Source organism: Numenius arquata, chromosome Z (assembly GCF_964106895.1).
Source record: "Numenius arquata chromosome Z, bNumArq3.hap1.1, whole genome shotgun sequence".
In the NCBI taxonomy this organism is placed as follows: Eukaryota; Metazoa; Chordata; class Aves; order Charadriiformes; family Scolopacidae; genus Numenius; species Numenius arquata.
In genome coordinates, this window is record NC_133616.1 from 41674181 (window position 1) to 41700696 (window position 26516).

General features: G+C 38.2%; 1 protein-coding gene across 1 annotated transcript in view; it reads right to left on the bottom strand.

Moving 5' to 3' along the window:
- Positions 1 to 26516, bottom strand: part of LOC141477341 (guanine nucleotide-binding protein G(q) subunit alpha) — a 133877-nt gene that overhangs the window by 31722 nt on the left and 75639 nt on the right. The window contains exon 3 of the mRNA XM_074166471.1: positions 5140 to 5294. Within this exon, the coding sequence (XP_074022572.1) occupies positions 5140 to 5294 (155 nt within the window). The remainder of the gene's footprint in view (positions 1 to 5139; positions 5295 to 26516) is intronic.

Consider the following 26516-nt stretch of genomic DNA (forward strand, 5'->3'; position numbering starts at 1 on the left):
TAAAAGCCAACTGTAGCAAAGGCTAAAAAAAGCAAGTCATCAAATAATAAAAAAAAAAGCTTGTGCTAACTTTTCTTAATAGGAAATGTGGTTTAAAAATAATACAGATACTAAAAACATGTTCAGTACTGCACGAAAAAAGGATCCTGAAAAAAATACATGCTGTATTCTGCTTTATATAATCCCACTTCCCCTTCTGAATTTCCCTAGTTCTGCTGCATAATATTCAGTTTTTCTGTAAGATGCAGTGCTCTGATACACAGCAGATTGGATGTCCCATGCTTCTTCAGACCTTCCTGAAGAAAGACCTCTTTGGGGACTACAGCTAAGGCATAAAATAGGGTTAGCATGGTTCTGCTGCTAGTGTTTGATCATAATCTTCAGACTTCATTTTTATTTGCCGTTTTTATCTTACTGCAAAGCTTACACAAGTAAGGCTGTGTAAACTGTGAATACATAAAAGCAGAGTCTACCATTCTGCAACACCAATTGCCCCCAAATACAGCTTTAGAACTTTGAAGTACATCTTTACAAATCAAGGGAAGAAAGAATCAATGAGTAGTATTAAAATGTTTATCAAATAATGATGTGCTTACATATCTTATAAATGATGAGTAGATGGTCTTCTCAGTCCCAACAAATGACTCTTAGACAGGTATCACATAGACAGTTGTTCATAATTTGCTATACCCGTGTCAGCTGCATAGCAGGCTTCAATTTAGGACAATATTAGTCCTTCTGAAATGCTCACACAAACCCATAATGCCCTAAGAATTCCCCAGAGCTTTATGAAATCGAAGAATGAATATTCTGATTGCTAGAGGCAACACTAGCAAATGCAGTAAACTGCTGTAGTAAAAACATAGATTCATACACTGATCTTTCCTCTTGTGTGCCCCTAAGCACATCCTATTTAGCACATAGTAATTCTACTGAAATGCACCTGTTGCAGAAGTGGAACTTGGAAGCAAACTGTTTTAACAGACAGGTATGAAGGAATTAATTTTTTAGCTGAAGTTACAAAAACTTCAAATGCAGACGGAATATGGTCATACAAAACTAGCAGATGACCAAAGCACTACAATTCATGCAATGCTTTCACAAAAGGTGAAACATGAACCTTAACAAGCAGAGATCATTAGGATTTATCTCTTTCTTCCCTGTTAACAATCAGTGATAGTCTGAAGATGTCCCCAGAGTCACACCCTGGAGCTCTTATTACATGGTAAAATACTGAAATCTGTATTTCTGTACTAATGTCCAGCTAACTCAACTCACATCATCAGAGGTACATGCACGGCTGTGTAAATGTAGGAACTAAGTTGTTAAAAGGTGATAGCAAATGCAGACACAAAAGCCTGAAGGACACTCGTGTATGTAAGAGAATGCCAGGGCATGTATGACTAATAAAGCAGCGCATTAAATAATAACAAAGCAGGGTATTAAATACCCACTGGCATAGCTAACACAGTGGGGTAGGAACATGAGGGAAAATTATATTTAATTATCTGAAGTGTTAGAAAACACAGACATAGACAAAACAAAACAGATATCCTATGTGTTTGTGTAGCAACTAGAAAGTCCTTGGTTGGAGGTACATAATGACATAATACTTCCATTTTATGGGACCAGAGAAAGATGAAGCTTTCCTGGGAAAATTTCCAGTTCTAAACACTTCCTACTTTTTCTTCATGAAAGGAAAGCCCTCACTGTCATATTGAGGAAAAACAGTGACGAATCTCCACAAATTCTAGTTGCAACCCAAATTCTCTAACTTCTAACATAAATGTGAAATGTTACTTATGACAACTGTCTCTCTTCCTGACAACAGTAAGACTGTTGCCTCTCCTTTTGTTGGGCTTTGAAAAGCCATGATATAATCAGACCATTGACTGGTAACCTGTTTACATTTGGGTTAAGGTCTTGACACCCTGTACAGTACACATTGAATGATCTCGTCTCACACAGCTATTACTTAAGGCAATCCCACAGTGTGGTGTTGGTTTATATCTGTCTCACACTGTGAGCAGTATCTCTAAAGGCAAGTGGTTTAGTGGTAAAAGTCACCCCATAATGTATACGGGAAATAAATAATCTCTATTTACCTGATGTGCTCTTCACTTTACCAGAGAGAAGTCTAGAAACTGCTTTTAAAAACAACACACACACCCCCAACCTCTGGAGCATCCAATGGTAAGGGAAAGAGAACGGAATGTATTTGCTCAGCCTCCAAGAGCTTCAAATCAACTCTCACGATGCAGGAAATTATCTTTCTTAGACCCTACCCTCATCTGTTCTGCTAAACACACATCTGATTTATTCTTCCAGGGTACTAGCAGTGGGTATAACAACATCAAAAGTGTAGCTAACAATGACAAAGCAGGTCAAAAGATGACAGAAAGTACAGAAACATACAGGATATATTAGAAAACAGAAACAGAATTTAGAAACAATAGAAGACACAGAAAATACAAAGGAATAGATTTAGGAACACAACATGTAATGACATTGACAGACAAAAAGAAGCAAAGCAAGGGAATGGACTGAAAATACTACCACTATAAAAACATAGGGGAAAACTACTGAGAAGATGAGAGGCTCACACGACGGATGGATGAAGAACATGTCACATACTGACACGTATGTTTTAAAATATCGACACACATGCTTACAAGAGATCTGGTGGAAAACAAACCATTTTGGTTTCATCAAGTCAGAAGAAATCACTGAGACTCAGGCTCACCAAGTCAATGGGCACTGGGTGCTTATTTTTGTATTACTGTCTTGTGAATCCCAGTAGCAACTTTCAAGCATTTTGTTTTCTTGCTTCACAACAGGGATTTAAAGCTATCAAATTTTCTTTGTGTGTTTTATTGCTGAACGTACACGCTGTATTCTTGAAACAATGTTTCTTTGGTTTCTGCTAATTGCTTTTACTGGACTTACATACCTGAAAAAACTCTACTTGCAAGCACAAATATATGACAGGGTCTTCTAAAGGCTCATATGCAGCGATTCACAATTCCAATTTAAAACAGATTTTGCAGAAATCCATAGTATGCACTATAATATAGTTAAAGTCACCAAGTCTTCAAAAACTGTTAAATTGCTAAACATGTTGAGCTTGAAAAATGACCAATCAACTAGTAATTTACCTTTTGCAAGGCAACGTACTAGCAATATGTTTCTATAGCTACTTAGTGAATTATTCCCTACTATTTTTGATGATCAAATGATCCATTATGGTGACAATTTCATTAGAACTAGGTCAAAACTATGGTATTTAGCACAATCTGATCTGAAGTAGCATCAGATGATTATTTCCTACTTTGAAGAGTAAGTAATTCTATTTTCATCCTCTAAGGCAAGCACATGAAACACCAACATTTATTTCAACTTTAGAAACAGTTTCACATTTGTTGCAGAAACAACTTAGGATCTACAAATACAAGAAATTCAAAGTATACGACAAGCTCTGCTTCACTTTCTACTTATGCTTGCTCCTTATTTCAGTATGGAAACAATATGAAAGTATAGTCAGTAACTTGTCCCTGAAATTTTGTCACCATTTATGCATCCTGAAGTTTTTAACTTTTTGTAATATTCTATTTCTTTTCTTACCACTAAAAACCAAAACACAGTATGGTATCTTTGGGGAGAATGACAATCCAAATAATACAAGAGAAATGCCACAGTGCTCTGTACCACTCTGCACCAAAATATGCATACACAAATGATGAAAGTGGTAGGCTGGGAAGGTAACCAGCTCCACAGGACAGCAAAATGCACAGGACAACAGGAATCCTATTCATGGGGCAAATATAGCAGGAGAAGAATATGGTGTGGTGATAGCACAGGAACAAATCTAAGGAGACCTACGTCATGCATCCGTAGGTCTTCAGCTACCTAAACTGCATCAGCAAGATAGTAATAAATTTGCCTTGACTAAATCACATATAAAGTATTGTGCTAGATAAGAATCCTCAGACTATTGTGCAGATAAACATCATCCCAGACATCCCATGTCTATAGCCCTGTTCCAATGACCTTAAGGGGAGCTTCATGGTGCGTTTCTGTTCTTCTGCGCTTTCCTTAGTAAGAGGCTTCCATTAATCTACACCTGACAAATGGAGGCTGCAATGATAGCATCAGAATAATTTTCATAGCTAATACAAATATTCATGTGGCAGCCATGGAAGTTTTTGCCACAGCTCTAATAACTATGCTGTGTTTTTTAACATTGGTCAACATGAAAAGGTCACCACCCTTACCATCATCCACTTCTTTGACAACAGACAAGAAATGTTATTTGAGCTATATGCTACATCACTCAAGAGTAACTGAGTATCATGGCGTCAATACTCAGGCAGTCTTCAGATTCCAATGTTAAACTTCACAGTGCTATCTTATCAGATTCCTGCCCCAAGAAACTAAAGGTATAACATTTCAGACATAGTTTAGTCACATATGCTTTTTTTATTGTTGACCTATAACAAATATGGTTTAACTTAAAGTGCTTTTCTGTTGTCTTCCTGGCAGTCGTGTCCCTTAAAATTTAGGCTTTGTTTCCATAAAAGTAAGCAGTTCAGTAAAACAGAAGAACACTTGCTTAATACTATTCACCTCACCACTAGGACTGCAAAAGCAATCTGTGAGGGGAAAGGGGAAAACCTAAGAAAACAGGAGTTCAGGGGCATTATCATTTTTAGGAATTATATAGAGGCCTACTGTGATTGCACTTCCCAGTATTCACAACTGTCATACTACATGGATGTATTTTTGTCCAGCTTGCATTTGTAAGTGTATGTCAGAGGAGAGTAAGGGCTTGAACAGGTATAACAAAAGAAAACAAAACCATCAGTGATTAACTATCCCTATTTAGAACCTTACTTTAAGACTTCAAATGATCACAGACTGTCATTCTGTGACACAAACACAGATATAATCCTAAACTAGGTGTACTCCACTCCTTAAAGTATCCTCTGAATTCAATTTAGTAAGAGTACATTCAGGTACGTTTGTGCTGCACATGCATACAAACATGTATACAGACATACAGTGTAAGAAGCTAAAAAATAAAAATTACTTTGTTAGAAACAGAAAATGATATACAGTTGTTTGTAGCCACCATTTACTTACTATTTAGTTGAATCTGATAATTGATACTCCCGTCGTCTGTCATAACACTCCTGAATTCCAGGGTCATTCCATAAGCTTCTTATTGCATCTACATACGGGTTCTCAAAAGTTGACACCTTCTCTACATCGACTTCTCGAACTAACTGTGCATGAGCCTAATTCAAAACAAACAAAACAGTAAAACTTACGTCATTTTCTATGTTTGCAGACAGCTCCTATGCAGTGAACATCAATAGGAATTATTTTTTGTATTGGCCATATCACCAATGTGTATTTGCAACTTGAAAAATCAAGTACCATGAATAAGACTGTGAAAACGGAAAAATGAGACAACAGTTACAGGGAGTTCCAGAAATAAGGAAGAACAGAAAACTTCACTTTTTTTTTTATGGAAAGTATATAGATCTCAACATGGATCAGCATATTATTTATCCTTCATGCTAAAAGACACTTTAAAACAGAATACCTACCCATCCATTCTACCAAATGAACCACTCATTAGCAACTGAATCTGGGACACTTGGACAACATAAAAAAGACGGTAAAACACCAAAATATTCCAAGATGGATATTTTTCCAAAATCTGTATTCATGTGAATGAACTTAGTGATGGTGTAGGAAGGAAACAGTAATGTTGATATATTGGGGAAGGACTTAAAGTAAACGGCGAATGAAGGAGAATAAATAAGACTACTGAGTAAATTATTAATGAGTGATGATACGTTGTATCCAAAGACAAATATTGCTAAATATGGTAGTATGACAGAAAGTAAATTAATAAACATACATATGGGCCCTTATTTCAGACTATGTTGTCTCCAATCCAGTATTTACATGAAATGGATGAAGCATTCACATTGAAATTTATGTTTAATTAAGCTCATCTCACAAAAAACTTTCATTTTTAATTTTTCAGGTACAATCTTGGAGTACATAAAACATGCTTTTGAAATCATGCCTAGTGAACCAACTTCACAGATTTAGACTCTGGTGGTAGCTGAAAGAATGGAAAGGAGGGAAGGAATTTGCCTTTTAGAGAGATTGATTAAAAAAATTCTTAAATGCTACCACAAACGTAACAGAAGTTACTACTAAAAAAGAAAAGCGAGATTATTAGAAATTGCCTCTATGTCTGCATCACAAGTCACAGGAGTGTTAAATGGCATATGATACCGTATTATCCAGACACAAACACACACTCACACATCTTTACACAGCCCTGAGTAAAAAAAAAAACACTTAATCTAAACTATCACTTCAATTTAGTCAAATGCCTCTGTGATTATTTGAAGACATTTTTCCTTCAAGTAACAGGTTTCAAAGATTTAGCACAGCTTTCTACAGCCAGATAGTTCAGGCACAGCTTTCTAATGTACAAATTGTCTGTAAAAGGTTTGAAGGAAAAACAAAAATTTATTTTGTTGCAAGGCACAGGAAGCTTCCTCTATCGAACCGAAGACACACACTGCCACTGGAGAGGGTACAGCAGAGGGCTACAAAGATGATTAGGAGCCTGGAGCATCTCTCTTATGAGGAAAGGGTGAGGGACTTCAGTCTTTTTAGTCTAGCGAAGGCTGAGGGGTGATCTGATCAATGCTTATAAATACTTAAAGGGAGGGTGTCAAAAGGATGGGGATGGTCTTTTTTCAGTGGTGCCCCGGGATAGGACAAGAGGAAATAGGCACAAACTTGAATATAAGAAGTTCCACCTAAACATGAGGAGGAACTTCTTTACTTCGAGGGTGGCAGAGCACTGAAACAGGCTGCCCAGGGGGGTGGTGGAGTCTTCTTCTCTGGAGACATTCAAAACCCACCTGGACAAGTTCCTGTGCAACCTGCTCTAGGAGGACCTGCTTTGGCAGGGGGGTTGGACTAGATGATCTCCAGAGGTCCCTTCCAACCCCACATGATTTTCTAATTCTGTGATTTATCTTGCTAATACTATTTATTTTTTCATTTTGTTTGTTTTTCAGTTTTGGTTCTTCTCTGCTCCAAGGAAGTTTTAAATTTTGCTATAACATGCTATTTAAGTGTATTATTAAATTTCAAGAGAATTGTTTTAGAACAGTATGTCTCCAGAATGGGGAAAAACGGTAATTCTGAGGCAGGATTATATATTCTTATCACTCCCTTCAACCAAAACACAGTAGACTTATACATCTTTCAGCAGATAAGGTGAAGATATGATGTTCAATCTGCCTTAACACACCATATACAAAAAACATGGATTACCATGTGTTTTTAGAACCTACAGTGATCACACAAGAATATGCATCCTGACATTGCCAGGCTGAGGAAGGAAATGGATTTAAGCCTTCAGGAGAAGTGTTTCTTCAATTTATTTTTGCAGTAATAGGAAAATGATGGGATTCCCAAAGCTACTTGGAGATACCTGGATCCTACACAATCTACTTCAGAGGGAAACTAACTGTTGAAAAAGTTCTTGCAATTCAGACTATTATTAAGAAAAAGGTTCACATTTTCAAGACTCTGCTCTCTGGCGCTATAGGACTACATTAATCGTGGCTAGGATTTGCACAAGACTTCCCTTCTTTCAATAAATTGGCATTACACTACTACAAAGTACTTGCTTTCTTTACCTATTTTTGTACATTTAAATTAAGATGGGGTTTACTAATTTACTCAAAGTAACATTTTACTGAATTACCACAGTGGTTAACTATGGGAACAATAGCAGTTAGCCAAATAAGCTCAGGAAAAAAAAATACTTGGTGCCAAATATCCATTTCATCTTTACAGTCACAGGAACTAAATCAGTCATCTCTTTTCTGTAAAGCAGCATCAGTCTCCAGAATGAGACATTACCCAGATCTCTGAGGAAAAGCTTAATCAACCAAAAAGCCATAAAGCAGTAATGCTGTGTTCTCTCTTCTGTAGCCTTTATATGGAGCAAGAATGCCCACAGAGCATCCCAAAATCTTGGCAGTCAGAAGACTGGCCATTGACTTCTCCTGGACAATTCATGACCCCACAGAAAATGGAAGGATAAAACAGACAAAAAGCACAGCATGTTTTTCAGTTGCCTGATTCCTGATAAACATGCAGGGCCAGGGAAGCCACTCCAAACTACGGATACAATCTCACGCATGAAGTAAATTCAATTTTTCTACGGCAGTTATTTTTTAAAAGCTGGGACCTACCTGGACAGCCTATTTAGTAAGCTCATTTTCAAGAATTAGATATGCAAATGTCCAAAATTATAACATTTTTTAAAAATATGGAAAATCTCAGAATAGAGATTTGAAATCACTCCCTGATCCACAAAGTTTATAATTTAACTGATAGCTAAAGGTCTCCCAGCCCATTCTACCCTGCAATTTTCATATATACATATTATTATATTAAAACGCAGATGCAGCTGTAAGTGTTCATGAACACAAGCCTTACATGTTCCAGCCTAAAAATCATGCCACAATGTACATTAAACATCTCTAATTTAGAATGTTTTACATTTTATTAAAATGTGCTAAGACATTTATTTTACCTACGTATTCCAAAATCTCAACCACAGAGAGACAACGCCACAGCAACTTGGAATAATCTCAGTGGTTTCTGATAGGCTGAACTTAAAATGTGTAAACTAAAGATGCACATTGTATCACTTAAAGAATGAGAATGCTGCAGCTATCAATCAGTATGTGCACATAAAGCAGCCAGAGCCTGACAAAACCTGTTAGAGCAGCACTGTCCTCACCATGGCTCCACTTGCAATGTGAAGATACACACAACTACGCAGGCACAAAGGGAGAAATAAGGTTGTGTAACAGCTTCTTTATTCTTTCGCAGTGAAAGGATGAAACCTCAGTTGGGTGAACTGAAATCCATTAGAATTTCACACTAATTTGCACAGAGCCATTTCATTGCAAATAAGCATGCACACAGAGAGTCCTAGTCCATAAGATGACATGGAATAACATCAATATAGTGCCTATATACTATACCGTATAGTATCACTAATTTTTACTGTACCCCTGACATGGTATATTCCAACAATCTCTCTGCCCAAATGGGATAACCTGTGGACTCCAGAATCACCTCAGTAACGCTCTCACGGGGCTGATCAAACACGTTTGCAACACGAGACAAACCCTCACATAAAAAATGGCGCGCATACATGTTACACAACATGATTATAGCATTACACAACTTTCACTAACTTCTCATCACTAAACCGTCCTTTAACGATTCTCAACGAATCTGTGAAGAAGCAGTACGTCACCAGGTAGTAAGATACAGAACAAATAAAGGGTAACTCTGCAGGCAAACTTTTCCATGAAGATGGGAAATTGTACGTAACTTTTGAGGAACAGCTCAAAAATCTTACAGCTCCAGGTTGCCTAGCAGGGGACACATAACTGTAGCGTGCTGGAGCTTTTGTTCTCTGTCATGGAAGTCTTAATTACCAAAGTATCTCCAATGCTTTGCCTGAGTCTGGTATACGAGGAAATTTACCAGGCATATAGTGCCGTTTCAGATATAGTGGCATTTCAGAGACTTCAGACTTGATGAAAAAAAAATTACACCTGTAAATTTGTTTTTCAAAAGCAAAATGAAATGGAAATGTGTTCCAATCTTTGAAATTATTTGACTACATTTAATTACTAACATCACAGTGATTTCTAAGCCTCTTTTACTCTCTGTGCTCCTGCTCTAAGAAGAACAGGAGCTAAAACCAAAAATAACTGTGATTGGAAGGGACAGGGGAAGTTCTCACTCCCTCTCTTGGCTACACAGATTTAAGCTCCATAGGAGGTAACATCTTTTCTATTGCCCTTTCTATTGCCCATCTTTTCTATGTTCTGACGACAGATGTGAAAGGGATTAACAGAAATTTCAACTTCAGATTTTAGTTATTCATTCTCCCTTCACCTTTTTCACTAGATCTAGTTGCTTCATTTTCAGATATAAAATAAAATATGATCTATAAAGTATCAGATCTATTAAACAAAAAATGATAGGATCTCTCTTGTAACAGTTTCATCAGGTCTAATTCTTCAGGCAGATCCTCAAGAATTCTACGTGACTTTTGGCTACTTTCTTTCTTAGGTAACATTTTTATGAGGTCAGACCATTTTAAGCATTACAGCTTTGCTTGTTAACAGCTACATAGGCTGTTACGCTCTTCAAATATCGCCATGGCTGAGAAAGCTGAGCTGGAAGATCACATCAATGTCCAAAAATTGAACAGCGGGTTGCAAAGACCTATCTAAAAAAACATCATACTTAATATTTACTCTTGAGTTACCTCTTGAGTGTGCAGCATGTTACATTTGCAATGGATTATAAATTAGGCACTTTCACATCTCCTGCTGGTAATAAATGTAGCACCCTAGCTGAAATTTTTACACACTGGTCCTGAATACTATCCTGACATCTGCTGTAAAAATCTGTCATTTTTGCTGCTGAGGATCCTGGAAACAGAAATCACTTTACCCTCTGGACAACATTTTTATTTTGCAGAGCTGGGCAAATTCTACTGCTGACTTTCAGAAACCTCTTTATGGATCAGCCAACTACCATGTCCTTTTCAACTGCTTCAACAATTCACCTCCAAATAATTGTTTTTGTCTTGCTGGGAGGCTAGATTTTCTGCCCTGAAATTCATAGAATCATAGAATTATTCAGGTTGGAAAAGACCCTTGGGATCATCGAGTTCAACCCTCAACCCTTCTCTACAAAGTTCTCCCCTACACCATATCCCCCCAACACCACATCTAAATGACTCTTAAACACATTCAGGGATGGTGACTCAACCACCTGCCTGGGCAGCCTCTTCCAGTGTCTGACCACTCTTACTGTGAAAAATTGTTTCTAATGTCCAATCTCAACCTACCCTGTTGCAGCTTGAAGCCGTTCCCTCTTGTTCTATCGCTAATTACCTGTGAGAAGAGACCAGCACCAAGCTCTCTACAACGTCCTTTCAAGTAGCTGTAGAGAGTCATGAGGTCTCCCCTCAGTCTCCTCTTCCTCAAACTAAACAGTCCCAGCTCCTTCAATCGCTCTTCATAAGATTTATTCTCCCGGCCCTTCACCAGCTTCGTTGCCCTCCTCTGCACTTGCTCCAGCACCTTGATCTCTCTTTTGTACTGAGGTGCCCAAAACTGGACACAATACTCCAGCTGTGGCCTCACCAGTGCTGAGTACAGGGGCACAATCACCTCCCTACTTCTGCTGGTCACCCTCTTTCTAATGCAAGCCAGGATGCCATCGGCTTTCTTGGCCACCTGGGCACACTGTTGGCTGAGGAACACCACTTGCTCAACATAACCTGCCTATATATCCACTTGAATACATTCACTTTTGCAAAAATATTTTTTAAAAATGTACATGCATTATATTCTAATTATGAACAATGGCTTTCACTTCTTTAAATACAGAATTCATTTATATACATTTAACTGCTTGATTAGGACTGCATTACATCAATTCAGCGAGTCAGTTTGTTTTCCAGGCTTTGCCTAATCTTGCTTTGAAGAAGAGCAACAAGTAAAATACAGGCCATGTAAGTAAAAAAGGATCCAGAGGACTGGATTACAAAGCTACTTTACTACTTGGTTTAAAAATGAAATAGTCCCAGAAAATCACATTGTGACTTGTTTTCCAAATGCTACTTTTACTGCTAAGTTTTCAAGTGGGTGTCAAAAATTCTGGGATTGACACCTTGGTTCAGATAAATCCTTAAGATTCCCAGGGCAGTAGTGGAAGATATCTACTGAAGTTTTGAAATAGTTCAAAACGAATTGTAGCATTTGAGTTCTAATATTGCTAACCTGAACATCAAACTAAATCCAACCTTCTTCTCTTTGACATAGTCACTAGCCACAATTTACATCCTCAGGAAGTCCTCACAATTAATAATGGACAAGCCCAAGTGTGTAAAATCTTTTTCTAGTAATTAAATTTATTTTCACTGGACTGCTTCTTAGTGTTACTCCAGTTGAAAGTCCAGGTAAGTATCACTAAAACTACTGCATTGAGCTTACATGCAGTAAATACAGAGGTGGGAACAAGTGTACTTGCATCTGGTAAACTCAAAGAAATCTCTCTATATATTCAGCTGCTATAAACTGGGACAGACTTACAGCAGTTTTTAACAGCAGTGAGCAGCAAATAATGCCAACCCCAGAGTCAAGGACGTACTTTCCATTTTACTACAGTTCCTCATCATGCATATGGTTTGATAACATGTGCCTGACAAACCACACCAGGAAACAGCATTCAAAGCATTAGACAACATCGTAACAAACCAAAAGTGCCCCTTCACAATCATTCACGAAAAGCATCTTCCACTTGCTTGGCCCACAGAAAAACAATTTTTTTTAAAAAGGACCTGGAATCCAGAAGGGGTTAAAAAAAAGAAAACACCAGAATATTCAACAGCCAGTCTCTCTATAGGGACTTCTCAAGAAGCTAGGATAAATCACTGAAATTTTAAAATAGTCCTCTCCTACTTTACATGCATCAGAGCTTTTAAGAACTTTACAGCAGGCTTCATGTCGTAGCATCTGTTTTTGAAGAATGGTGTTCAGTAACAGTATTGCAAATAACAGCAAATTTTTCTGCAGTACCATTTTTGTATAGTGGTACAGTTGAATTTTTTTTAAAAGAATGTTACACAAACATCGACACGCTGAAATTTTCGTTCCATTTTCAAGCAAAATAACTGGTGTACTTCACAATCCAACAAGAATCCACAACCTCAGTCAACCATTGCAATACAACAGTAAGTGGGTTAAAAAAAATAAAAGGACATTTCACTATGTGATTTGTCACTTAAGAAGCGTACAGATGCACAGAACTCCTGCTGAGCCTCACTCCTGAACGAAGCCTGAATGAATCTTGCATGACAGATGTTTTTTTAAGGATCAGAGGAATAGCAGCTTTGCTTGGCTTCATGGATTCAAATAGCTAGAACTGAAAACAGTGTTTGCCTCTTCACAGAGCAGAGGTTACAGCCTGTTGACTGAGGCAACTCAGAAATTCAGCCACTATGCTTACAGAAAGCAACTGCACAAGTTTCACTACATTTACAACCTAGAGAAGAACCTATGGTGAACCTGTGTTCAGGCACAGGGAAACAGCAGGTTCTTTTTAGGGAATCACGTAACACATCTCCATTTCAATTCAGAAGAGGAAGTATTACACAGAATAATCATAGAATGGTTAGAGTTGGGAGAGACCTTAAATATCATCTACTCCCCCTGCTGCCATGGGCAGGGACACCTCCCACTTGACGAGGTTGCTCAAAGCCGCATCCAGCCTGGCCTTCAACACCTGCAGGTATGGGGCATCCACAGCTTCCCTGGGAAACCTCTTCCAGTGTCTCACCGCCCTCACAGTAAAGAATTTCCTCCTAAAATCTAATCTAAATCTCCCCTCTCTCAGTTTAAAACCGCTACCCCTCGTCCTTGCTACACTCCCTGATAAAGAGTCCCTCCCCATGCCTCCTGTAGGACCCCTTTAGGTACTGGAAGGCTGCTATGGTCTCCCTGGAACCTTCTCTCCTCCAGGCTGAACAACCCCAACCCTCTCAGCCTGTCTTCACAGAAGAGGTGCTCCAGTCCTCTGATCATCTTCGTGGTCCTCCTCCAGTACAGAATTCTATCATATCAAGTTTCACAATTATAATTGGTAAGTTAAACAAAAAAAAGGCATTGCAAAGAAAAGCATTTCGTCTCTGTATTTTTAAGCCATATTTTCTCTCATTTTTAAAGGAGAAGAGTGCCCTCTGCTGACTAACACGTAACAGGAAAAAGCAGTTATTTCAAACTGGTGTTTCTAGAAATATCAGAGGACTGGGAGGGTCCCTTTCAAAATAATGAATGATTCCAGCAGGAATTTTCCTCTGAAAAAATTGCAACTAACTTATATGGTTGCATTTGTGTGTTGTCCAACCAAGAAGATTGTCTTTCTAAACAATTACCTCATTTCTTGGAAGTAAACTCTGAAAATGAGCTTCAGACTTACCCTAGGCATGCAAAGCTACATGATACCCTATTACCTACTTCTTTTGGGTGTTTTTGTTAATCCCTTTATGTCTAGAGTAAAGAATTGGCAGGATTAAAGTAAGGGGGCAAAATATATTATCAGATGAAAAGCTGTTGTTTAGAACAGGGTCACACAAGAACGAATTTAGCCCCAAGATGTTAAAGATAGCAACCCAACATTATTTTCTCTAGAGAAACCACAGACATATTATACCATGGTGATGAGTAACTATTTGAAACATGCCTTGAGGGAGAAATAAAAAAAGTTTTATGCCATGTGTGACCTAAAAAAGTGATAGCTTCTTTATAAACTAGGTACAATCTTCTAATTCCTAGAAATATACCATATTTCTGCTGGCTCAAAATAGATGCCAAGAAGAGCTTATTTAAAGAAGGATGGCAAATTAATGAATACGTATTTTTAAATGATTAATTTTGCTTACTAACTATTCAATATTTACAGGGAGAGGTCACATTAAGCTTTTTAACAACCATTTGGGAAGGCTTATTTATCTGCCAAAGCACAAATGTATTATCCTCCCAAGACATTAGCCAAAATAAGACATCGTACTTATAAATGTACTATTATCCATCCAAATGAGGGGAAATACGTTTTTGGAGGGTTTTGTTTGTTTGCTTGTAGTATGGTTTTAGGAATCTAATTGGCTTATAAAAGCCCATGTTTTCAGTAAGAGTTAAATCTATGTGAAGGAAAGCAAAACTGAGGGCTTTTATGAATTACTTTTGATTAAATTCTGCCTGGAAGAAGCTTCTGAGAACTGAATAATAGGGGCAGAAAAGCGGCAACTATTGAGAAAAAGTGTGCATCCTCATTATTAGTACAGGAAGATTTCCATACTCAGTCACCTAATCCTGCTGTGCAATATACTATGGAGATTTTCAGCAAGGAGATGAAGTTCTAGGGACAAAGTCAACAGCCGCATACAGATGTATCACATCAAGTCTCCTGGAGTCAACAGGTTCCACTTTGCCACAAATTTCCAAATCTACTCTGTTACTTTTTTTTTTTTTCCAGAAATGACCAAGGCATTTTCCTAGAAAGTCTTCAAGACAAATTTATCAAGTTAATTTAGGGAAGCTGTTGGTGTAGAAAAGACAGGCTATTTGTGTTACATTCTGCTACCCAGAAAAAATGCTTATTAATAGTCCTTACCTACCCTGATCACAAGTACTATGAGACACAGACAACTACTCAGGAAATCAGCACACAGCTACCACACACACAAAAAAAAAACCCATTTTGATTTGGAATTACGCTGTTAACACAAATGCTGCTGTTAAAACAGAACTAGATGGCTAACAAACACCGTCTGTAATTAGTCTTTAAAACAGAAGATATCAATTCATCTTAAGAAGCAACAAAGGATTTCGTTGAAGAAGTCAGCAAAGCACTATTGCCCCAACCAAATACTAACTGATGTTAGCAAAATTTCTGTTTTCTTCAGTGGGCTTTAAGCTTCCTCTCAAGATCAAAATGACCCTAATTAGCTTTTTGGACAGGATGGATAAGTATTTTATTTGACTTCTGGCCTAATGTCCCGGTTTGAAGTAAAACTGAACCAGTTTTCTGTTCTGTAATTTTACATTACAATTTACATTTTACTTTTACATTCTGTACATTTTTACATTTTAGCTAGGCCTCTTCTAGCCGTCTGAAATTAACGGCATATTGTGGAGAAAACTGCTCATTCTCAGAGTGGTAAGACCAATGTTTGTGCTCCGTGCCAAGGAATGGTATGCAGAGAGGCCCTTGCTTATACTTATTGCTATAACAACCGAGGTCAGCCAATTTCGTTATTTGCCCCTTAGAGGGTCAGAAACGGAAAACCGTAGAGGGGTCACATCTGTGGGGAGGAGCGGACAGGACAGGTGACCCACACCTGACCAACTGGGGTATCCATCCCATCTGCCCCATGCTCAGTATAAAAGCTGAGGGATCAAAGGGTCAACTCTCTTTCTTCGATGGCCCACATCCGAAGAGGACTCTGTCTGTTCATCTACCTTTGATCCTGATCCACGTGTTCCTGACTCCAGAGCTGGAATCCAGTTCCCATCTGTAGCTGAGTCCAGTCTGGGACTTCCCCAGTGCCTGCCGGTGACGCGACTGTCATCCTGGGAGCTTGACACGGTTTTGTATATATTGTATCTATGTCATTACTTTCTTCTTTTTTTTTATTTTAATATTAATTCTTCATTAAAGTAGTTTAGTTCATTCTAAACTCCTAAATCTCCTTATCTCTTTCTCTCCTCTCTTTTGGGGGGGAGGGGGGGGGAAGAGGAGGAGGGAAGGGCCATCTGTCAGTCTGGTTTTGGTAAATTCGGCTGAAACCATGACACCTAAAATGAACCACAAATTGGATTACAAGTGAATAATATTTAGCCTCACTGGATAATTATAGTAGTTTGATTTCACATAATCACTCCACCTACAGAACACATCTCAGACCAGGAACACTTCTGCATGTTTGTAGGTAGGCCAGGACATTACTAATCAAATTGAAGAGAGCACAGCTCGGGGGAGGAAATAGAAGAAGCTATACGCTAGTTTTGCAGTCACCCAACAATTTCTTTGGAAGTGCTGATCACTAAATTGTCTGCAAAATCACCACAGCCCCACAGTCACTCTGATGCGCGATGGTGGTCAGTGCCCAGACAGCCCGCGCCACAGTCAACACCTGGCAGTCTGTGCATTTAGGTATGCCATCACTGCTGTCCTTAAACAACCCCTGCAGTCTAACATACAAAGCAGCAGGAAACTTGTGTGGGACGAGACACTCCCTTAATTGGCATGATCGGAAATCCTACTTAGAAATGCTATCAAAAGAGGGTAAAATTTTGAAAGGCTGGAAAGTTGGAGCATATGTGGTAAGGATATGGCTGTGCCACCTCCTTTGTATGCTGGTGCACGTCACGCTATTATTTTGATGCTGTAACTAATACTTATTTTCAAATGACTGAGTTAAATGACAGCTTTAGTTAAAAGGGTCAACACTGAGCAGATAGAGGGGACCGTTAACAATGCATGCTAACTGTGTAGTTATGGGACGTAGCATGGAATTTCCCTTATAATAAAAATCTAAATTTTCTGGTAAAATTTTTAACTGTAAAATAAAACAATAAAAATAACTTAGTGGAAACCTAGGAAATTCAAAGAAAATACCAAATTTTCTCTTATTTGTGGCACAGCACAAAGGAACCCCAGAACTCATGATTTCCAGAAGATTTCAGTGCTGTTTCCCCTGTTTCCTTTCAGTAGTTTCCTCTTATAGCACACTAGTTGCTGTAACTATTAAATAAACTGCTGCATATTGAACTGTTCTAAATTTTAAATATGGCTTTAACAACAACCAAAAAAATCTTCGAAAATCGGATATTCTCCTATGAGATTTTTCCATGCAGTAATCAGTCCTCTTCTTCTTTGATCAAAAATTGCGAACAGTCTTCTGCATTTTTTTTCAAAATTCAGGTTTTCACAATACAGAAAAATCTTCCTTAGTTAGGGGCTCTGTGACAGCTACCAGTATATTCAGAGGCCCCGGCAATTCAGCACCAGGAAAAGTATTTATCTAAAGACAAATTTAGATCAGCAATCACATTTACCTTTCACAAACTGCTAACCATGAACAGTAAAATTACTTTTTTCCCTTACAGAGTGGAATAAGATACCAGTTTGAGGTCAGCAAGTCTTTTGCTCTTTGTAGGTCACCCTCTTTTCAATTTAAGCACCAAAAAGCCAGAAATGTTTGCACTGTTTCCTCCTGAGAGTTAGCACATGACTCAAGTAAAATGGAGGAAAAAAAACCCACGTAACGAACAAAACAGTTTGGATAAGAACTGGAGGCTTTGCCCGTGCACACTTCTGTGGCTGCTGTTCTGCAGAAGCTGTGTCAGCCTCCAGCACCACAGTGTCACAGGTACTGCATAGTGCTGAAAGTGTCACAAATACTGCTTCAGCTCTGACAACCAGGCTATATGCACGCCATTTGGAAAACATGTTAGTGAGGAAAAAAGTTAACGAAGTTTGTTAAAATGCAGGCTCTTGAGGAGGAAACAAAATCACAGAATGATAGGGGTTGGAAGGGGCCTCTGGAGACCATCTAGTCCAAACCCCCTGCCAGAGCAGGTTCACCTAGAGCAGGTTGCACAGGAACATGTCCAAGCGCGTTTTGAATGTCTCCAGAGACGGAAACTCCACCACCTCTCTGGGCAGTCTGTTCCAGTGCTCTGCCACCCTCAGAGTAAAGTTCCTCCCCATGTTTAGATGGAACTTTCTACGTTCAAGTTTGTGCCTGTTACCTCTTGTCCTGTCACTGGGCACCACTGAAAAAAGACCGGCCCCTTCCTCTTGCCACCCACCCTTCAAGTACTTATAAGCATTGATCAGATGCCCGCTCAATCTTCTCTTCTCCAGACTAAAAAGACCCAAGTCCCTCAGCCTTTCCTCATAAGAGGGATGGATGTTCCAGTCCCCTGATTGTCTTCGTTGCCCTTTGATGCACCCTCTCCAGCAATTCCCTGTCCTTCTTGAACTGGGGAGCCCAGAACTGGACACAGTACTCCAGATGGGGCCTCACCAGGGCAGGATAACCTCCCTTGACCTGCTGGTCACACTCTTCCTGATGCACCCCAAGACGCCACTGGCCTTCTTGGCCACAAGAGCACATTGCTGGCTCATGGTCATCCTGTTGTCCACCAGGACCCCCAGGTCTTTTTCCTCAGAGCTGCTCTCCAGCAGGTCAGCCCCCAACCTGTACTGGTGCATGGGGTTATTCCTCTCCAGGTACAATTAGAAATTATATTCTGACCCAATAAAGACAACAGGTTTGATAAGCAGCATCATCAATTTAAGTCAAGTACACATTTGTGATTGGTATCTCAATGCTTTCAGAGATGTCACTGCTGCTTCTTCTCCCACATATTATTTTAATGGGAATCCACAAATTCTGTCTGTAAGTCTTGATACATGATACATACCGTACCTCCCTGCAAATCCACTGTTGCAATTGTAAGCAAAGCCTTTGATCAAGAAAAAAAATAGTAAAAAAATTGCTTGGTTGTTATCAACCTCAAAATATACCCAACTTTCTTCACTTCTATGACTGACGGGATCAATGGCAACGTTTTTGGTCTAATACTTCCATGTCAAGAAAGAAATGAGGGGGGAAAAATACAAAAAAAGAGAGGGAATAACGAAAAAGAATTCTCTAGCTTTTAAACTGTTTAGCAGCCTCATCTTCTCTTTACTGAAATCTAATGGAGAATAACTCCTGTAGTCTGTACAGAATGAGTACTGCAGAAGTCACAATTCCTACACAAACCAGACAAATTAAGTAAATTCCATCGATCGATCTGGAAGTTGTGTTGTTCTCCCTGCTTGTCCTGGTATCAGACCATACTGGAAATCTAACCACCATATATATTTGACGAATGATGATAGGCTGTGTTGCCTAATTACAGGTTTTGTATGTTAAAAATGCCCTGAAATCCTTCTGTGAGACTTACTATGCATACTGTGGCCTTCACTTACAACAACTACAGTTACTGAGCAATTTCATGTTGCATGTGCCACCAAAAAAATAAAAAAAATAACAGGAACAATAAGGAAGAGATGGAAAGAAAAAGATAACTTTAAGATGATACCCTGTGGACAGTGCCATCTCCTACTGTCCTAAAATTACAATTATAAAAGGGAAGCTATATACTCTGAAGCTGAGAGAAATATTAAAAACATTCCTAGTATTTTAGAAGCAAGAAACTGATGCTGCTATACTGGTCTCCCCACCTTTATCCAGAGATTCAGTGGGTAAGGTAAATAATTTACCATTTAATAAAAATAACTGAGAAACACAACCCGAAGCATATGACTATAGACTTTTTGTGTTACTATTTTTCATGATAAGATACCACCATATTGACGGTTTGCATGTACAACCCTCTCAGCACCTCATTACAGGTAAGTCCAGTTTCAGTTTCAAATGTTCAAGTGATGTACCAACAGTACCCACATCAGCAAGGAAACTTGACTGTCAAACATCAAAGATTGCTAGGGGTTTGTACCCCCAAAAAACATGAAGACAGATGGTGTAATAGCCCTTTTCTCTTCATCAAGAGGCCTTGCCTCTATTAATGCTGGTCTTTCCTTCCAACGTGAGTAAATAAAGATGTTCGAACAAGCAACAAGCAGAACCAGTACTCTGGGAGAAACCAAATTACTCATCCAAGCGTCAGAGTGGCAGCTTGCCATGAGCTTGTGAGCCATACAAAAATGGCATCAAACAAAGCAAAAGACAGCCGCCCCTCATAACCTACATAATGATGGAGGAGAAGCTTAATGGTTTCTAGACAACAGAAGAAGCTGGGCATGCCTATACATTCCACACCTTCATAATTAAATCGTAAATTGCTTTTGCAGAATAGTGGGGATTGAATTTGACTGTGGACTAGATTTGGTAATCCCTGAAGTATGTTGTCTCAGCCAGGCTGCAAAAGAAAAACTGAAACTGAAGAACCTGGTGAGGTTAATAACTGCAGAAAAGAAACCAAGAAGCAGGCTGACAGATGAAAAGATAATTTATGAATGAGAAGAAATCTTCATTTTCCCATTCCTGCTTTCATTGCCTTAGATCACCTTTCTAAGAAGGCTGAAATCAACTCTAAAACAAAAGCAACATCACCATTACAGTTCCCACCTTAATACTTACTTAAAGCTTTGACAACAATACTGCACAAATTAAATCTTTATTTTTTTACACTAAGCAAACAGGTTTACTTAGCTCTAAATAAAAAAACCACAAGGCTCCTTGCCAAAAAGATAATAAATATTCCATTCAGCTGATCCTCAAGACATAAGCATTGCCAGTTTGGTTACACAGTCACATGCTAACATCACACACAAAAATACGACCAAGTAAGAAACACGTGAAAAAACACGTGACCTAAAAGTCCTTTCAGAAACATTTTAAATAAAATTACTGTATTTCAAATTACACTAATTCTAACAATGTAGAATTGTAACACACTTCACTGTGTTAGGTATACTACAGATAACAAAATAGTTTTTACCCTCTGATCAAGCTACAATATTGTGGACTGCTCTCCAAATTTAACAGGCAGTCCTTTCTGCATTTGTACAAATCTTCATTTTTCATTTCCAGAAGTGACACGTCATAGAAATCACTTGCTCTGGACACCACTTATCTGGATGAGGCTTGCTTGGGTTTTTTGCCACAATGTGTATCATCAGCAAAGTCAGTATTGCACCAGTGACTCTGGGAGAGAAAACAAGGCTTTGGGAAGTGCTGAACATAGAGGAAGAGAATGGACGTAAGGAAAAGCGCAAGACTTAACACTGAGAATAAATGCCAGATACCATGTATGTGCTTCACTACTTTAAAATGATGTAGTTGAAAATATTTCAAAACTCTTAGTGCAAATGAAAACATGGAGTTATGTTACAAAACAGCAAATAGAAGACATGGTTTGGAAGAGGACCTAAGACTCTTACAAAGTACATCACGTCTCAGTATGTGCACTAGAATATCTCCAAAAGGCCAAAAGGAAGTTTGGAGTCCCCTTCCCTGGAGATTTTCAAGACCTGCCTGGATGCAGTCCTGAGTAATGCACTCCAGGCAATCCTGCTTTAGCAGGGTAGTTGGACTAGATGGTCTCTAGAGGTCCCTTCCAACTCTGGCAATTCCGTGATTCCGTGAAGAGAGAAAGCAGCTTCAGTGACTTGAAGCAGGACCTTAAATTGAACTGTTACTTCTTGATTTATCAGAAACATGCACATTTGTAGCCTAAAGAGGATGATTACAAAAAAAATAATGAGAGGAAGAAAGAGCCAAGCAAAAACCTTAGAGATCACAATTGCTTTCCTTGGTATCATGCAAAATGTGTGAAAGGGCATTCTCTATCTTGTAACTAGAATCTGTGATTTCAGTATTCTGATCTATATAGAAAAAAATGTCTTTAATTAAAATCTGAAATTAGTCATAATACATTCAGAATAGGTCACCTTGCCTGTATCAGACTTATGCTGAAAATTAATGTCTAAGCTATCATTAATCCTACTAAGCTGGTGAAAAGAAGACTTAGCCATGAAAAATTACCAAGAAAACATATGTAATTGTGTTACTGCAATAGTAGGCTGCTGGAGGAAGACAGCTTTCTGGCTACTTTAGAGCCAGACAGAAGTCTTCTGAAATCAGAACTATTAAACAGAAAAAAACACCAAAATCGAAAACTGTACAGAAAAAAAACCATCATGAACTCATCATTCATGTACATTTATTTCACCACTGAATCCTTATCAGTGTTGTTCGTATTTTTCACCCATACCATGCTCCTGTTACGTTTTTCCTCAGGACAACCTTCTACTAGCCATTACTTTACTTATTTTTATTCCACATTAAGGACTTAAAATTTACCCACATATACAGGAATAACTGTATACAGATAGCTCTGATTAACACTCTGTAATTTTAACTGTTTCGTTTGCCAAAGGCCTTGTGGATAGGTTGATAAATTTGCCTGTCCCTTTCAGAAAAAAAAAAACCAACAAAAAACCCCCAAACAACCAAAAACCCAAACCCTCCAAAAATCTTCACTTGTTATTGCACTGCAAAATTAACCCTCTTCCACTTCCTGTCAGAACACAGTTTAAGGGCCAGACATTTAAGCCTTTATTTTCTTCCAAGATGTTAAACTGTTCTGGGTTCTTTCAGAAAAGCTTGGAAGCCATCTAGCTTTTATGGTCCTGAACATAGGTTTATCATACTAAAAAGAGGGGAAAAAAGGAGACTTTTATGGGAATAGCCACTTACTTATCTGGGCAGAAGAAACAGAGACTGAAATTGAGCTCTTTCTTTGGCAGTATGAGAGCTTTTACTGACTCACAAGCTGTACTGGATTCCAAAGCCGCGTGCATTTATTATGCAGTTCTTGAGGAACTGGGTTTGAAATAATTACTTTGAGTTTCTCTCTGATACATTATATGGGCCATTTTATATCACAGCCACAGCTCCAGTTAAGTGCTATGCTTTTTGCAGTTATACTTACTGATTAATTTTTATATGAATTTAGGCTATTGCTTATAGAACATATTTTACTTTTCTATTAATTTTATTATTTCTGTGCATGCTATTGCGAACAGTGAGAAATACAGTAGTGGGCCATAATTTTTAATAAATCTATTTTAAGATTAAACTAAGGGGCTCCTATATTTTTCTTCCCCTTTAAAAAAATCTCTTTCAGTAGCACATTTTAGGTGCCACCCACTACCAAAACAAATGGCTTCTCCATATGTAAACACATAGATACTCAGGAGGATTAGCTGGAATTAACTGAAGTGTAGACATACTCATTCAGTACACAGTCCTTCATTCAGATCAGCCTAATTCACTTTTGAAACTAGGTCTGCTCTTAAAAGTTACAAAAAAAAAAAAAAAAAAAAGAAAGAAAAAGGAAGAAAAGAAAAAAGACTGTATTAGAATGGAGACTTGGCTTATATCTTGGACCTCCTGCTCCTGAGCTCATCTGTGAGCTCTGCCCTAGTTTGAACCCTGATTGTGGGGCATTTGAGATGGTCACAGATGACATGTGTTAATGGAGATTGTTAGTTATCATTTTCTCAATTACTTGGCACAGGAATGAGAGATTGAAAAAGCCTTCTGGGTGATTTTCAGCCTCTTGAGAATAAGGTGGACTACTGCAATTTTCAGGTGCTAAGATTTATTTCTCTAGAGAAGCACATTACAATAAATGTTCATGAGTTTGTAGCTAAATTAGGTCATTCAGACATATCACTCGTGGGACTATATATACTCCTGAGTTAGATTCTCTGCAAGGAGAATCAACCAGACAGAAGGCCACAGGCAGGCAGTATGCAAGCAGAGGGTGGCAACAGCACTAAGCACCTCAAACTCTGTTTCACTGTGGAAAATTATGGGAGGAGCAGATAACCAGGAATATTTGGTGCACTGAAAGCCCCTGTGGCCACCAACACTGCAGCAATCCTTGCCCACCCAACGACAATGAAGATGGATGCAAAAATGACCGTATGGAACATTAATGAGACAAACACTAAGAAAATTGTAGCGTCCATATCCTTCATTTGGTTTTGCACGAGGTATTGGCTAGAAATGCTGCAGTCAAATGGCAATGGAAAAAACTCACAGATTTCCTCTAGAAATTTAACTGGGCTGATAAGTTGTTAAATATTTTACAGTATTTTAGTACAGACTGAAAAGTATTAAAAATTCACAATCCTTAGCTGAAGTCTGTAAGTATAGTCCCAACATCATTCCAACGTAAGTGATTTCCAGCATTTAAACTCCAATAATATCTGAATGAAGAGATTTACCACACATCCTTTTTTGTATGCATAATATAAATTCTCTTTCTAAAGCTGATCCAGGCTAAACACCTGTTGTATAAACCAATCTCAGTTATTGTACTTGCAATTTTTTAAGTGAGGTCTGTTGCTTATGCCAATATTATTCTTACTTCACTAAACAAAGAACACTAGTTGTGTACTTAAACCACTTCTAAAACCTGAACAATTCTTTTTGAAAAACTGAAATCTTTAAATCGAGATTTCTTGTGTTTGGTGTATTAGAAGAATACAGTATAAGCTATTGTTTTGCTTCTAACCCAAATCATTGTATTGAACTTACTTATTTAAGACAAACATTTCCTTTTTTTTTAATAAGTATGTGTCTTAAGAATTCTAATTCTCTCTTCCAGACGTTATTTACTAAAGGAAATTAAGTAGATCAAATGAGATCAAATGCTATATGTAAATAAGGAGAATATAAAAAAAAATATCTGGGAAATGAACACGTTATGTCCGTATACGCTGACTGCAGTGCACAGTACAGCTATAAGGGCCACAGGCAAACTTAGCCTCCAGCTTATTGGAACTGTAAATGCTGAACACTATTTCAAAACAGAGTAAATTCATGCAAATTACACATCAGTTATATTTTGTAAGTCTGCAATACGGTAGTACGAATTTAAAAACACAAAAACCATAAAATACGGCTTCATGGATGGCATCATCTTAAAAGAATATGAACTCTTAAGTTTTTCATATATTTCAAGGATTCCCAAATGATTTTTTTTAGACAATATTTATCTCCAAGTTTGTGGACAAGAGTTATTTCTACAACCTCATATCTTTAGCCATATGCTGTTTAAAATAACTGGCAGAGGACATATACAGTGCTCTGAGATAATTATATCTAAGCTTCGCTTTTCCATATCATTAACAGTTGAATTTAAATTAAAATAATGAATTAAGTGATCTAATCCTTCTACTACATATTTTAAGTTATTTCACTGAAAGAATAATAAGAAACAGCACCCGTAGGTAGTTTTCTTTATTCTGGTCTGTTTCAGTTATGTATTTCCCCTCAAAAAAAGGTAGATGTCCAAAGGCTAACAACTCCCAGAGCTACACATAATTTTCTGTTTTAATGGAAAGCAAAAATGAAATAACTTGTGAAAGAACTTGGAATTAATGTACAGTCACTAGTATAGGAAGGCTTTACAATACTGCTTATCCAATGCATTTTGAGAAATATGAAATACAGGCAGAAAGAAAGAAACAGGAAGGTGCTTCACTACTTCAGAAGACAAAACTGCAAGTGGATAAAGAAAAATTTACAGAACCAAGTTTTCAGACAGCTACAACTTCTTCATACATAGTAAGCAAGGACACATACTCTCAGAGGGAAGCTAAAGGAAATAACACCAATTTGGACTTCCTTACATAACTACTTGCGTACTTTTCAGTTTATTCTACCAGTAGCTTTGTGCTCCTGCGTAAATAGTCTACTCACTTTGAGTAACTCTTACATAGAAGATGCACTTAAAATGAGAAATGTAAACAAAGCAAAGCAGTTCTGCTAACCTAGACCATATACAACATTTGGAGAAGCTCCATTAAAAAGTCCCATTCAAGGAGCTAACCTCTTCCCTACTTCCCTGCAACCCAGTAAGAAAAGTGCTCCCAATAAACTATTTTCTAGTTCTGAGCTAGACAATCAGCAAGATTATCAGAAGAGAAATATAATTTTCAGACAACAAGTTCTATTTCATAGATTCATAGATTGGTCCAGGCCGGAAGGGACATCCAAAGGTCATCTAGTCCGACCTCCCCGCAGTCAGCAGGGACACCCCCAACTAGACCAGGTTGCCCAGGGCCTCGTCGAGCTTCACCTTGAATATCTCAAGGGAAGGGGCCTCAACCACCTCCCTGGGCAACCTGTTCCAGTGTTCCACCACCCTCATGGTAAAGAACTTTTTCCTAATATCCAATCTAAATCTCCCCTTCTCCAACTTAAAACC